The following is a 15636-nucleotide window of genomic DNA, read 5'->3' on the forward strand; positions in this document are numbered from 1 at the left end:
AACAGAATAATAAGAAATAGGAGCTATTTAAAATATAAATGGTATAAAAATGGAAAAACAATGGAAAAGCAATGAAAAAAAATAGAAAATAATCGAAAAGAATATCTATTTTAATATGTAATATTTTTTCTTATATAATTCGATACTATGATATAATTTATATCTATAATAAAAAGTAATTTTTAAATTATAAAATAATAAACAGAATATTAATTTAAAAGATTTGCTGTCTCTAATTTGTCAAATTAAACCTGGCACTGTATAAAGTGAATAAATCTCCCCACCCAGAGGAATTCTTATTAGTAATTAATAAGACTTAATTAAGGATCTGGCAGTGTCTTTTGGGCAGATAAATTCTCAGAAAGACTTCATTTATTGCTCTTCTAATTGAGTGAAAAACCCTTTAAATTCAGATTAGAAATCCCTTGCCGTGGTTTGCTATTATTATTATTATTATTATTATTATTATTATTATTACACTATTAATATTTATATATTCTTTTTTTATTGCCTTGGCTGAGAGGAATAAATTTCCAGAGTTTTGGAAGCTCTGAGAAATTCCAGACAGGAATATCCAGGAGCTAAAGGTGAAGAAGAAATAAAGATGATTTAAGTGGGAGTAGCCTTAGGGGGCTTGGAAAATAGGATGGAAGAGCTGGGATGGGTCCGGAATAGGAAAATTGGATCACTTGAGTTATAAAATTCCCACGTAAACTCCTCTGAAAAGTGGGAAAATTCAACTTCCTCAGTAGCATCCTGCTGGGGAGATAAGGAATTAAAATAGACCCAGCTGGGACTGGGAATGTGTGTGTGGGACTGGGAATGTGTGTGTGGGACTGGGAATGTGTGTGTGGGAATGGGAACGTGTGTGTGGGAATGGGAACGTGTGTGTGGGAATGGGAATGTGTGTGTGGGACTGGGAATGTGTGTCAGGGAATGGGAACATGTGTCTGGAACTGGGAACGTGTGTCTGGGAATGGGAACGTGTGTCAGGGAATGGGAACGTGTATCTGGAAAAGGGAATGTGTGTCAGGGAATGGGAATGTGTATCTGGAAAAGGGAATGCGTGTCAGGGAATGGGAACGTGTGTCAGGGAATGTGTGTCAGGAAAAGGGAATATTTGTCCTAGAGCAGCCCAGGGTGCTTTCCTTTAGGAGCAGGCCTGTGGATCCCAGCACAGCAGCAGCCCCGGGAGGTTTGAGGAAAGGAATTCCCAGGAATCACGAACAGCTCTCAGCATTAGATCTGTTCCTACTGTAGATTTTTTCCTTCCAATATTCCAAGCTGAGGATGACGCTTTGGTGAAAAACATCAGGAAAAAATGCCATGAAATGCTGTTTGTCCTGGAAAATGATGAAAACCCCCAAAATTATGGATGGATTGTTTTCCTGAATCCTGGGAATGTTTCCTTGGCCTCTCTAATATTAAATACTCAACTTTTAGCAAATAAATCTAGTGGAAAATCACAGAGCCATGGAATGGCCTGAGGTGGAAGGGACCTATGACACTAGCCACGCCTAAACTCACTTCTATTTTAACTAAATTCAGCACAGCTAACTTTCTAACTAAATCTTTGGAGTTTCTTTTAAAATTCTGTGTTTCACATTGGCTTCCTGTTGTGGACCCCTCCTACGTGTTACTCCTGCTGGTTGCTCCGTTGTTGTTCCCATCCCCTCTGCTTTTCCTCGTTGGCTGTTCCCCTCAGCTCCGCCCTATTTTTTCCCCGAGTGTAAAACCCCTGGACCTTCTCTTGATCTTGGTTCTTTGTCCCTGGATCCTTCACCTGCTCCCTGAATAAATCAAGCTTGTGGAACCCATACAAGGAACCCCCTCCTGCTTCTCTATCTCCACCAATGTGCCTGCCATCATGGCTTGGGGCTAACTCCTTAGGGAGAGGAGCTCATTCCCTAGAGCTGTCAGATGCCTAGTTGTCTTTCAGCAAGACACAGCCGGGCCTCCAGGCTAACCCTGGGCTCGGCGTCTCAAGCGGTGCCCAAACAGGGACCTTTGCTAGAAGGAACCCTAAGAGGCACCTTGGCATTTTTGCCGAGTGCCCGCTGTTTGGGTGGCTGCTTTCTCCTGCTGCAGCACGCTGCGTTCTAGTCAGTGGTGCTCCGGGAGAGGGCTGGCAGTCTCTTGGTAAAGAAACCAGTCCACGGTGGAGGACTCCAGTGGCAGATTTTATTTTGTGGGACCTTCTTTGTGTGTTCAGAGACGTCTCATCAAGTGTGGTAAGTTAGATTCCCCGGGGGTGGGGAATTTAGACAAGCTAGGGGCTCCCTGGACGTTACCTTTTGCGTTTCTCGTTTGAAAATCTGAGCCTTAGAGGAGGAAAACAGCGCAGGATTTGGGGTTTGGAGTTGAATATATGATACAAAAATAAGATGTAAATGTCAGCAGAGCCTTCGTGGCCCTGGGAAAGGAGTTTTTCTTGTCCCTTCCTTTGGAATGAGGGCAGATCCCTCTCCCTGGGAGACTTGTGCCAACCCCAAAGGGAGGCAGGAAAAGCAGAGCCCTGCTCTCTGCTGCTTCCAGCCCTCAGGATTAGGGTGCTGGAATTAAATGGGAATTAGGGTGATGATTAGGGTGCCCCCTCATGCTCCTGGGCTTGGATGGGGCAGCACTTCCGTAATTTTTAAAGCATTTCACGCCCAGCCCTGGAGCCTTTTTGTGTTTGGAGCTGCATGAGGAATTCAACCAGATTTTGTTAGAATTAAAGTTGGTTTTCCTTTTTTCATCCCCTTTTCATCCTCAACTTTTGCAGAGTTCTGATGCCTCTGGACAGAGGAATTCCTTCCAAAGGAATCCTGCAGCACTCTAAAATAAATGTTTCTTGGATTTGTTCTGTCAGATCTAGGAAGGTTTTCCTAAAAGCCACCACCAAAATCCCTCTCGGCATCAGCTCAGCTCCCCCTGAGCTGGCAAACACAGGAGCGAGAAGTGCAGCCAGGGAAAAGTTCCCTTGGCTTGGGAAGGGGATTTTCCTCAGCTCTTCTCCATTAGTGGCTGTGTCTCCACGAGGAAAACGTCCCTCTGGAATTTAGGAAGCCACATTTGAATGATCCGTGGCTGGTTTTGAGATTCCAAAGAGAAAACTGGGGGGGAAATGCGCAATTTGGGCTCATCCGGTGCAAGACCCTTTGAGAATCTTCCTCAGCTCAGGCAGAGAAACAGGAATTCCTCAAACCACCGGATCAGTTTTCAGTGGATGAGAAATGTGGACAAGGGGGGTTTATGCACAGAACATTTTCCTGAGGTGTGATCAGTGCCACTCTCATTAATTTTCTGCTCAAAACCGGTTCTGTCATGCTGCTGGTGATGCTCTGGAGGAGGTGTGCTGTGGATCCATAGGGAAGGAGCTTCCAAGGGTATTTGAATGGCAGTTGGAGAGTTATTCCGGTAGGAAATGTTGGATTGACTGGACAGCAGTCAGGATTTCCCTCTTGCCCTGCTTCCATCACATTTGTGATGCTGCTGAGTCCTTCTAATAAACAGAAACATCCTTTAAATCATCAAGACAGAACCTGGAAAAGTTACCTCCTTTTAAATACATATACATAAAACTATATATATTATCTGCTTTTAAAGTTGCATTTTCAATCAGGACTTCAATTCAGCCACATTTATTCCTTAAAAAGTGGGAATTCCCAGAGCTTGAAATGACTTGAGGAGTTTCAGGACAAAAGTTCCCTCTCTGTGAGTTCAATATTTAGACTCCACAGGTCACAACTGAGCTTTAAATTCATTTATTCAGCAGCAGCTCCCCGGCTGAGGTGTGGGAGCACTGGGAAGTGCTGGTGTCCCTCTGGAAGCACTTGCAGCCATTCCTGGTGCATTCCAGGAGGTGATGCTGTTCGGGATTTTAGGGATTTCCTTGGAGCCAGGAGCTGGTGTAAACATGAGGCAGAGATTGCATCAGACAAGGAGCAGTGGGAGAAATTTCACACCTTCAACCTTGCCAGGAGTGACTCTGTGTGGGGCTTTTCTGCAATTCCAGTGCAATTTCTGCCCTAAACTGGTGGCAGAAGGACCCTTTGGTGGACCTGGGGTGTTCCAGTGATATCAGAGGCCTTTTCCAGCGTGAATATTCCACGGTTCTTGACCATTTCCTTATTTTTGGGGAAGCAATGGTAAAAGAGTCGCTCTGGTGTTGTGTTGTTGTAGGAATCCCGTGGGTTTGGTGAAGAGTTCTGCTCCAGCAAGGGAAAGGACATTTTGTTTGGACCCTGACAGCCAAATAAAACCAGACAAGTGTAATTTCCTTTTTCTCCCTCTCCTTTCAGCACAAAATGTGGGCTTGCATCGGCACAGACACATTCCAAACCCTTTGTGACTTGGGAAATCTGAGTAAAACCAGAGGAAAGGACAGGGAACTGATTTTTTTCATCCATTATTGTTCCTAAAAGCTGAACAAACCCCCCAAGGTCACGAGGTAACAACCACAAGTGAAGAAGGGGGAAGGGTGATGTCGGTGAACTCACTGCAGACATCAGAATTGGGTTCAAAAAGCAGCTTTTCAGGTTTAGGAGCTCAGCTCTTGTCCCTTAAATCTGAATTGCAGCTGAACGTGAGGCTCGTGAGGAACGTTCTGTGCGAAGCAGAACCTTCAGATTTCCCTGATCCCAGGGGCCTCTTCAGGCTCCAGCAGATTTTGGCGGATTTAGGATTTGAAGTCGATCTGCCTGCCAGACACTCCCAGTAAATCTTTCCTGTGTGGGTCTTGATCTTAAAATTGAACTTGAAAGGGAACATAATATTCCTTGGACAAGTGGGAATCGTGTAGGTTCTTGTTGGTGTTGTCTGGAATGAGAAATGGAATTCCGTGGCATCTGTGCCTGTGTGCACTGGGCAGTGTTAAAAATAGGATTTCACTTGGAAAGTCAGGCAGTAAAACCCAGGGATGTTTCTGAGGTTAACTGCCTGAAAACTTCCTTTTTTCATTTAATAATAATTGATGCATAGAAGTATACAGAATTTTCTTGATGTTTTTGGAGCAGTGTTGTTTTGTCCCACCTTTTTCCTGTTGGAGAATAGGTCTGGAGTGTGCAGGAATATTTGGACTACTGCTGAATATGAGTAATGTGGCAGGATTAAAGAGATCTTTTATTGAATGTGTTCTGGAGCTAAACTTGGAGAAGAAAACCACTGAAAATCAGAATTTTCTCCCCTAAACCCTCACTGGTTACTAATAGTCAGATCTACTGAGGTATTTAATGAAATATTCTCTAAATTTAATGTTGTTAAACCAAGTCTCAAGGAAAGAAAAAAAAATGCTGCTGATCCCTGTAATCTCTTTTCTCCAGAGCCACATTAAATCCCAATTTCCAGCCTTGAACAGGTGAGAGATTTAAACCAGTTGCAGGTGACGGATAAAAGCTGTTCCAAACTCAACTTTTGGCCACGTAGAGCTTTGGCAAAGTGCAGTTCTTTGAGGAAATGGAAAACTGGCAAGAAGGGAATCAGAAATTCAATCTCATTAATGGATTTTTAGACAAAATAAATGATTTTCCACGTGGGGAAAATCCATCCATCCACCCATCCACGACAGGGGATTCTGAATTTTAACCTAAATGTCAGTTTGGGCTGTGAAAGGAATAATGCACTTTCCATTCCGTGTTTTCTCCTCGCACATCCTTCCCTCCAGTGGTACTTCCCAGGTTTATCGTGTTCATCAGGGATTATTTTCTTTCTGAAATCATGGCAGTTGTGTGTTTGGTGGAGTCCCAGACACCTCCAGTCTCCAGCCCTTTACCTCACACCTCCTGTGCCAACTTCATCCCCCAAGCTAAATGATGTTGTGCTTGACTTTTACAAGATCTCAGATAAAGAACTCTGTAATTTTTTGTAATTAAGGCCAAATTTGGACTCTGGATGCAGATAAAGGAAATGTGTGGTCTTTAAAGATCCAGTTTGATGCTGTCAGTGTCACTTCTTGGAGATGTCTGTCAGTGTAGTGTAAAATGCATTTTTCTGGGGTGTTCTGTGCTGATAATAACATGCTGGGAGGCAAAAAGTGAAAAAATAGAGGCTTAGCTCAGCAGGGAAGAAAAGGTAAAACTTCCATAGCAAATAGCTTTAAATTTGCAGATCTGCAATAATTTTTGGGGAGTTTAATTTATCAAAATATTCACTTCTCCCCCCTTTTTATTTTTAATGTGTCTGCTCCTTTCCTAAAGAAAATTATTATTTTTTTGTGGGTTTTATTTTTTTTTTTTTTTGCTCCCTCCACTTTTTCACTCCCTGGCTTTGACAGGAATTAAATGGTCTCCAGAGGAAAACCTGAGAATGGGGGAGCTCTTTTTTTTTCCCCTTTCAGCCGAGTTGGATTTCCTCTGTGGCCGTTGGGATCTGACGTGGTGCCATCAGGTGTTGGGTTGTAGCTTTTCAGCCCTGAACATAAAACACCTTTTCTGCCTGTGCCTGTGGAACTCCCGTGTCCCGAAGATTACCGAGCTCCACAGAAGCGTTTGCAATTATCTAATAGCACCTGAAAATTGCTCACTGAACGACAGCAGGAAGTTCCATTTGCATTCTGTATCTGCTGTTCGATCTTCTAATCCTCCACCGAGCCCGCCAGGAAAAGCAATGTCGACAGACTTGAATTTTATTAAAATCAGGAGTCCGGGATTGCTGCTTCCGACGTTTCCATCACGCCCTGCGAGATTCCGAGCTGCTGGAAGATATTAATTAGTTGAGCCATTGTGTTCCTGGTTGTTTGCTTGAAATGGGTTTTAGTCACAGGTTTTTTATAGCAGCAGCCCTTCCCTCTTGGATTGCCTTCCCTCCCCCAGGAAAGCTGCAGCTCCCTGTTTGCTCCTGTTTATAGAAGTTAATCTTCTGTGTTGTGACAGTTTCCCCCTTCATTAATGAGAGCTCCTAATTGGGTCTAATGAAACATTTACTCATTCTTCTAGATAATATTATCTGCAAGCACACCAAAGATAAGGCACAGGGAGGAACATAAGCTTTTGAAAGATTCTGGGTGAGCTGTGAAAGCCATTTTGGGGCCAATATTTTCTTACTTGATTTGAGGACGCCCTCGTGGTGCAGCTGTGTAACCAAGCCCATGGCAAACAACATCCATTATTTATTGGCCTGCTTGGCAAACAAGGACACCTTTGACTGCATCAAATTGGGAGGTCGATTTACCGAGCCTTCCCTCACCCACAGAGTGGTTTTTTGTAGTTATATTCCCTAAAATTTTCCAGTCAGCACGAGGGAAGGCGATAGGAATTTGGGGGAGGGGAGCAGGAGAGAGCCTGGATCTGCAGCAAATTGGCACAAGTGGAATTGTGCCTTTTATTTGCTGTCCAGGTGCTTCAGATCCAGTTACAACCCAGCCTCCCCATAAAGGCAGAGTTTTCTTAAGCCAGCAGCAGATACAGGACAAGGAGAGAAGTTTTGGAAATGTTGGAATGATTCAATTCCCTCCCTTCCTGCAGAGTCACATGGAAATAATTAAAAGCTGCTTGAAAGACACTGAAATGTTGTGAAATTCTTGATTGAAACTGGGTTGCTTGAGATATTCCAAGGGTATAAATGACCCAGGCCAGGCTGGAGGGGCTTGGAGCAAGTGGAAGGGAGGTGGAACTGAATGAGCTTTAAAGTCCCTTCCAACCCAAACCCTGCTGGAATTCCCAGATAAACACAGTTATTTGCAAGGGATCCAGGAAGGAGGGTGATGACTTGAGGCACAAAAAAGACTCTTCTCATCTTGTTGCCATCACTCGAGCCAGTAGGGATTAAGGAGCCCTCTTGGAGTCAGGAAAACTGGATCCCTGATGGTGGAGGGATACAAGGACGAGGTAATTAGGACCAGGAATGCACGGCTCTGGAAATTGCAGCCTACTTGGAATTCCAGGAGTCACGTTATCCCCACACATTGGGGTGGACCTGTTTGTTCATCAGCCTCTAATTGGGAGGCTGAGGGTTTGGCTTTGCTCTCTCAGGTTCCCTCGCTGCTGATTTGTGCTTCTGTTGTGGGCATAACTCCTGTGGAAAGTTGGGATATGTCTGGAATATTCACTCAGGTGGTGCAGCCTGGTCCCGCCCAGGTCATTGCCTGAGTAATGGTTTTCCTGGAGGAAACTCATCTCAGGAATGGACTGAGCCTCATTCCTTCCCTTTTTGTCTTTTATTTATCATTTATGGCACTGGAATATCCCAGGAAGGAGGGGGTTTCAGTTTCTGCAGTGCCATAGCACTCAGTAAGAGCTGTGTTGTGTACTTCAGGTGCTGCTTTGGCTATGTCATTATGAAAACCTAATTTTTATTTTAATTGAATGCTAGTTCATTTCTTCAAAACAGAAATCTGATGATCTTTTGCTGTTTATTCTCCACAGATCCTTCTGCTTAATCCTTCTGTAGATCCTGGGCTGCAGCCAGAAGAAATCTGGACCATCCTATGGAAAACACTGTTGCAAGTCCACAGGGAGCAGAGGTAAGCTGTGACTTTGGAATATCTCCTGAAATATGTCCATAAAGCCAGGATTTAATAAGCAGATCTTAAGCAGGAGGGTTAAATTCACAATAAAATTCACAACTCCTGAAATTCTGTTGTTTTCTTGGTTGGCAAAACCACCTCCACCGGAAAAGGAAAAATACAATCCCAAAACCCAGGGAAAAGAGGGAAATTCCTTGATTTCTCTGCGGGGCTGAGCACCATTTTCAGCTTGGGCAGGGTGTGCCTGGAAATTTGGAGGGAATGCCTTTGGCTCTGGTTTGGCAGGAGCCTCCACTCCAGCTTGTTTGTCCTGCTGGGAATTTGCATGGGAGGAGCGAGGCTGATTGTGCTTTTTAATATCAGAGCCAGGCTCTGGGGTCACTGGAATTCGCCACAATTCCCTGTTTGTCTGGAGGTGTGGAAATCTAAATATCAAGCGGAGCAAAATGTTCAGCTCTTCTCTCTCTAAAACCTTGGCACAGCACCCAGGGGGGCCTAAATAAATGTATTTTTGGGTATTTGCATCTCATCCCTCTGAACTTTCCACCCTGCCCTTCTCCAAAACCTCTGGGCCATCCCCAGGCATCTTCCTTAGCATTCCCTTGGGATGCACTTGAAAAAAGAAATAAATTGAATTTACACTTTGAATTTTTGATGCTGTCCGTGTAAAGTGCACTTAAAATTCAGATGATGAGGCTTGTCTGAAGTTAAATTTCTTTATCTCAGGTGAGGGGTTGGTTGTTGGTGTTAAAATTGAGATTTCTCTGCATTTTGCTTCCTTGGTGCTGTTGATTCCAGGCTGTTTCGGGTCAGATCTGAAGGACCTCAATTTCCCTGTTGATTTTTAGGAGTCCTTTCAAGGAATTTTTAAGATTCCCATTGCTCAGGAGGACAAATGGATGAAAGAAAAAACGTGAACTTGAATTTTTGTGGAAGCTCAAGCCCTCTGTGAGGGATTCTGGCCAGCAGAAGGCACCACCAGCTCAGCTTTGTGCTGCTCAGCAGTGCCGGCTCGCCGGCATTCCCGGCTGGATTTCCAAGCTTCCAGCAGGGTTTCGCAGGAAACTGATCATCCTGCATGCTCAAATTTTCAGGATTCCCACTCAAAAATGTGTTCCCTTGCTTTTCCAGGCCTGAAGAGTCTGGATTTCCATGTGCAGTGACAGCCAGGATGGTGTTGTTCCGTCAGGCGCTGGCCGGAGCCGTTCTCCCGTTCCTCATCCTCTCGGGAAATTGGGTTTCAGCTGAGAACATCAACTTCTACAACGTGAGGCCTCCACTAGACCGTAAGTAGGCATTTTTATGGAGTTCTAGCCTTTTCTGTGTGGAATTCTAGCTTAAGTTTTTAATTATTTGCCACATCCTTCCAGTCCTTCGGGTTTCAGGTGTTTGTCTCCCATTTGCCTCCACAGAAACTTTAAAAGAAATATTCTGCTTCACACCCCACAGCCCTTCATCCCTAATATTTGACAAGTTGGCTGAATGGAAATAAATCACCTGCACTGCTAAATTAAAGAGTGCATGAGGACCTGGACATTTTAAGGGCTTTTCTTAGCTTTTTTTCTGTCTCCCTGCAGAGGAAATTCTGCAGTGGCTTGCTCGTAAATAACCCAGAACAGGTGGTTTTGGTCCTTTATCTTGTTGGGGGTTTTGTAAGGGGGAGGAATAGGTGTTACTGGATGCAATTAATTCAGTCTGAAGGTAATTAAAAACCTCGTGGGACCTGTGAAGCCAGCTGGCACTAATGGCATCATTTTTTTTTTTTTTTTGCCTCTTATCTGGCATCACCGGTGTTCCATGCCTTCATTTGCATAATGTGCATCATTAAAACAGCCAGGATATAATAGCTGGGTATAATACGTGCCCCTAATGAACCCTGCACCTTCAAATAATTCCTTTCAATAATGGAAATGAGGTTTTTAAAGAGTCCTCTGGATCCCCTTGTTTAAAGGGTCCAACTTCTCCTTCCGAGTGGGAGATCAGGCTCTGGAGCTGCTTTGGAAATGCAGCTTTTCCATCAAAGGAAAACAGGGATTTGTGTTTGCTGTGCAAAGCTCCACGAGGAGGGAGATAAACTCTTCCCTCTTTCCTGCTTTTCCCACCACTACTTCAATTTTGGATTTTGGGAGGGAAAACACGAGGATATATTTTAATTCAGGCCTAGGGGGGAAAAAAAAAAGCTCTCTGCAAAACTTGTTTTATTTGTCTGCCAGTGAAAAGATGTAAATAGATGTAATTTATTTTTGTAAATATATGCAGGTGCAAGCGTTATTTTGAATATTTTAATCTTTTTTTTTTTCCCTCAATGCTTTCCAAGCCACTCCATTCCCAAACAGCTTCAAGTGCTTCACCTGTGACAACGCAGTGGACAACTACAACTGCAACAGATGGGCTGAGGATAGGTGGTGTCCTGAAAGTGAGTAAGGCTGGACTAAGGAGATCCTTTGTGATATTTAAACCTGGCTTCTCCCTGACTCACCCCCTTGTAGAAGTCTGGCTGATTCATGGGATTCATGTGCCAGCACAGGGGTGCCCTGAGTTTTCTGGCTGAGTCAAGCTAATTTCTGCTGATGTGACAATTTTGACCGTTCTGGGCTGTAAAGCAGCCGTGAAAAATTCTTTCTCTCTGTCTCTCTCAATTTGATATCCTATATAACAATAAAATGTTAATATACAAACAGATTTCTGAACACTAGAGCAACATTAATTGGCCATATGTGTTTCTCTGTGTGTATTTATAATGATGTGCTTCCCAGGAGTTAATTGGAAAGATGTTCTTTAAAAAACCTGAAGAATTTAAAACTGAAATTAAAACTGTTAAAAACCTGAAGAATTTCTTGGATACCATCCCAAAATTCAGTGGTTCCTTGTGAGCAGCAGGACCTGCTTGACTGGGGATCACACCTGTGTGAGAGGAGGATAAAACCCAGAAAAGAATGGAAATGTTTCCTCATTTTTCTTCCCGGTGACGTTCTCAGTAATGGTGGGAAAGGGGAAGAAGCAAAGCAGAGGAATGAGGAAACGAATGTGAAACCAAGCAGGAACGTGCTGCCAAAGAGAACTGAAAATAAATGTGTAGATTATGGTGCTAATTAGTAATTTAAATAAAAGCAGCCTTTCTGGAGGCTTGAAGGGTCAGTTAAGACTTCACGCTAATTAATTTCTTGCTCAATGCTCTTTTGATCAAGCTGCAAACGGTTTTGTGCAGCCGTTTTGGGGGAATATTTTCTTTGATTGTGCGTAGTTTTGAAACCCTCTTCCAAAGGCTTCATTTCTGGCAATAAACATCCTAAATTTTCTGCTGTAGGCACTCAGTACTGCCTGACAGTTCACCTCTTCACGGCCCACGGGGAGAGCACCTCGGTCACCAAGAAATGTGCCACTGGCGAGGAATGCCACCTGGTCGGGTGCCACCGCCACGGGGACAGCGGGCACACGGTAAGCGCTGCTCCTGCCCTACTCCTGCCCTACTCCTGCCCTACTCCTGGTGCAGGGGCAGCCCCTGGGGCCGGAGCTGTGCATTCCAGGACTCGTTTTTCCTGCCGAGCTCAGGAGGATGTGCCAAGAGCCGCTCCGCAGTGGGGAACGATCAAATTGCTGCAAGAGAAGCAGGACCGAGCCCTCCTTCCTCCTTCCCTGCTCCTGCTGGGTGGGACAGGATGACAGTGACTCCCAGGAGAACTCCTGGGCTTTTTGGGGTGTTCCCAGGGCTTGGAGCTCGGGATTTGAGCTCTCAGGGAGGTTATGCAAGGCTCTGTTTGCCATAGGCTTAAGTGAGGCAAAGCTGAGGTTTTGTTCCATGGGAAAAAGCCCAAACTGGTGTCTCCTCCCAGCCTGGGGATGATGGGGGAAAGTTTAATCTTAATAATCAAGCACGGCCCACCAGTGTTATTTTCTGCTGTTAAATTTCATCCACTAATTCCTTAACAGGAATATGTGAAGATTAGTTCTGTTATTTTTAACGTGAACCATTTCAGACACCAAAAACAAGGCAGGCAGCATCCAGGTTAAATGTAAGAGCATCTCTGTTTTCTGTAGCAAATTCCAGTGATTTCAAGAGGTTTTGGGGAGTAAAATGACTCTGCATCCTTCCTTCTGCTGCATTTCCATAGAATTACAAAATCCCAGCCTGGTTTGCATTGGAAGGGACCTTAAAGCTCATCTAGTTCCAACCCCCAGCCACAGACAGGGATTTTATCTTTAAAAAGCTGTTGTGCCTTTGGATTAGATAAGAATTGGCATTTTATTCGTTTATTCTCTGGGCTTTTCTAGTAAAGAGGTCATGCAGAGAATCGGGTTTGGATTCTCTCCTGGCAGTCGGCTGTGTCAGTGCTTTGGTGGCCCTGGAGAGTGAAAAATAAAGTGGATTCAGCACGTGGAGCTGCACTGAGCACAAGACCTTGAGGGGAAAACTGAGTGGGAGCAAAGTTTTTAGAGTCAGGATTTTCCAGCTAGAAACAGCTGAGACCTGAAAGGTTCCAGCGGATGTTTTTAATTTGTGTGTTGGAAGGAGAAACTCTGATTTCTGCAGAGTCAGTGTGGCTGTGTGACATCCCACCTCAGCTTGGGGACACCCCACGGGATGAGTTACTCCAGGAAAACTGCCCTCCTGATTTGGAGATTGGATTCATGGATAGATTTGATTTTAGGATGATTTTTAGCATCTCTGCTCCACCTGCTGCCCTGGGCCAGGCTGCTGCTGAGTCTGTTTAGCTCAACTTGGCACCATTCAATGCACGTTTCTCTGTTAAAGCCTCTCTGAATCAATCACCCCCAGATCAATCACCCCCAAATCAATCACCCCCGAATTAATTAATTCCCCCTTTCCCCCACCAGGAATGTGTTTCCTGCTGTGAAGGCATGATCTGCAACGTGGAGATCCCCACCAACGCCACCAACGCGGTGTTCGCTGTCCTGCAGGCCCGCAGGACGGCCGGGGGCAGCCGCAGGGTGCCCAGCCTGGCACTGCTGGTGGCAGTGGTGACAATGGCACTGTCCTGACACCCTCAGACAGAGCTGCTGGGACAGTCCCTGGGCCAGGAACCTCCAGGATCTCCAAGGAGAACTCGCTGATGCTCCTTAACCGCAGCGAAGTTAAGGGCACGGTAGAAAGGCACATCCTGAACTCCTTGGATGTTTTAGTGGGAATCCTTCCCCGCCAGGATTGAAAATAAACCCCAAACTGTGGATGGGGCAGTGGGGTGGACTCTCTAAGCTTTAATTCCCTGTTTTCTGAGGGAAATGCTCATTTGCTTAGCGTGGTTTTGGTCTTTGGGACAGAACTGTGACAATTGCGACTGAAAGGAGCTTTGGATGGACGACGTGGCCAGGTGGAAACTGGATTGAAAGCTTTTATTTGCATAAAGGACATGGAGTTTCTTGTTTTATCAAGGTGTGTTTAAGCTTATCTTGTTTTCATGAACACCTCTGGTTTTCATAGAGGACAAGGATGAGATTGCTTTTTTTCTGCTTGATCGGAGCTCTCATTTCTCCCGGCAGTAAGACAAAATTTTATCTTTTCTTTCTGTAAAATGTCTCATCCTCCCATTTTAAAGCGGTGGGAAATGTAGAATTCCTACATTTGGAGCACCTAGAGCAGAATTCCTGATCCTCCAGCCCAAAGGGATTTTTTCCTTGCAATTGAGTCTCACCTCAGAATATCAGAAAAATATCGTTTTTGTGATATTGGGGTATCACAACTTGGAAATCACAGCTATGGTCAAGCAGCTTCATGATCCTAAAAATTCCATGTGGGCACTTGGAATAAAAAAGGAGGGAATTCTGCTGTGTTCTCTCTTGATTTTGCACAGGAGTTTCTCCCAGGAGTGTTACTGTCCTGATGGATGTTTTTCAGGAAGGATGGATCACTAAAAGCGACTGAAAAAAGAGATTTGGAACTGTTCCCTGAAAAATTCGAGTAACAACCAATTTGGGCTCTTTTACATCAATATTGTCTTAATTATTTGCTATTTTATGCCACTCATTAGATTTTAGTTGTAAAACAGGTTTTGAAATATTTCCAGGCTTGTTGACATTCCAAAGTTGCCTCCACAATATTCTTAGGATGTGAGAAGGTGTCTGAATTCCGTCTGTGGTTTCTGGATGGGCGATGGCGCAGCTACAAAACTTGGATGGAAAAGCTTTTTCCTTGCCAAGGGAGGACGGGTCTTGATGTCTTGAGTTAAGGTTTCCCAAGCTCTGGATTCTCATGGCTGTGGCTGTGCCATCCAACAGGGCTGGAATTCTGCTCTGGAGCCAGGCTGGGAGAGCTGGGAATGGTCACCTGGAGAAGGGAAGGACACAGGGAGAGCTCCGAGCCCCTTGCAGGGCCTAAAGGGGCTCCAGGAGAGCTGGAGAGGGACTGGGGACAAGGCATGGAGGGACAGGACACAGGGAATGGCTTCCCAGTGCCAGAGGGCAGGGATGGATGGGAGATTGGGAAGGAATTCCTGGCTGGGAGGGTGGGGAGGGGCTGGGATGGAATTCCCAGAGAAGCTGTGGCTGCCCTGGATCCCTGAAAGTGTCCAAGGCCAGGTTGGAGCAGCCTGGGGTAGTGGGAGGTGTCCCTGGATGAACTGGGTGAGCTTTAAAGTCCTTCCCAACCCAACCCATTCCATGATTCTCTGATGATCCTATAATTAACATCATCCTCCTGCTCCTTGAAGGATTTTTCCATATGAAAGGATTTTTTTTCTAGTAGGAAAACCATGCCAGCTTTCTCTCTGCTCCGTGGGGAATTCCTGGATCAGGTGGAAGTTGTTTCCCACCTTTTGGGCCATCGGATTTTTCCTGCTTCTGCCTCTAAGCACAAATCGCTCTCAAATCCAATTTCTGGGAATAATTATTGCTATCTCAACGAGGCCTCCAAGTGCCTCATGGTCTTACAGGAGTTCCTGGCAATAATTTACAACAATCTGAGTGCTGAGGGTTTTTATGTTGGAAATGCCATTCCAGAGCTTTTGGGAATGGCAGGGAGACCCTAAAAAACTGACGGGCAGAGGGAATTGGCTGCAACAACCAAAAAAAAAAAGGACATTTTAAGAGGGAAAATCCCTGGGATTTTGCCTTGGTTGAGTGATTTTTTCCCCCCTCACTGGAAAGTGAAGAAATCTTAAAATGAAGATTTTAAACCTCAGAAAACATCTCTGCTTTTGGGAAAGAATTGTTTGGGATAAACCCCAAGAAACCAACGG

At 44.8% G+C, this 15636-nt stretch overlaps 1 protein-coding gene across 1 annotated transcript in view; it reads left to right on the plus strand.

The window, feature by feature from the left end:
• The window catches only part of LYPD6B (LY6/PLAUR domain containing 6B), a 44896-nt gene extending 30072 nt beyond the window's left edge, over window positions 1–14824 (plus strand). The window contains exons 2-6 of the mRNA XM_069021583.1: window positions 8343–8440; window positions 9575–9729; window positions 10761–10859; window positions 11751–11881; window positions 13280–14824. Of these exons, the coding sequence (XP_068877684.1) occupies window positions 9615–9729; window positions 10761–10859; window positions 11751–11881; window positions 13280–13444 (510 nt within the window). The 5' untranslated portion in view covers window positions 8343–8440; window positions 9575–9614 and the 3' untranslated portion in view covers window positions 13445–14824. The remainder of the gene's footprint in view (window positions 1–8342; window positions 8441–9574; window positions 9730–10760; window positions 10860–11750; window positions 11882–13279) is intronic.
• The last annotated feature ends 812 nt before the right edge of the window (window positions 14825–15636 follow it).

Source organism: Aphelocoma coerulescens, chromosome 7, assembly GCF_041296385.1.
Source record: "Aphelocoma coerulescens isolate FSJ_1873_10779 chromosome 7, UR_Acoe_1.0, whole genome shotgun sequence".
In the NCBI taxonomy this organism is placed as follows: domain Eukaryota; kingdom Metazoa; phylum Chordata; class Aves; order Passeriformes; family Corvidae; genus Aphelocoma; species Aphelocoma coerulescens.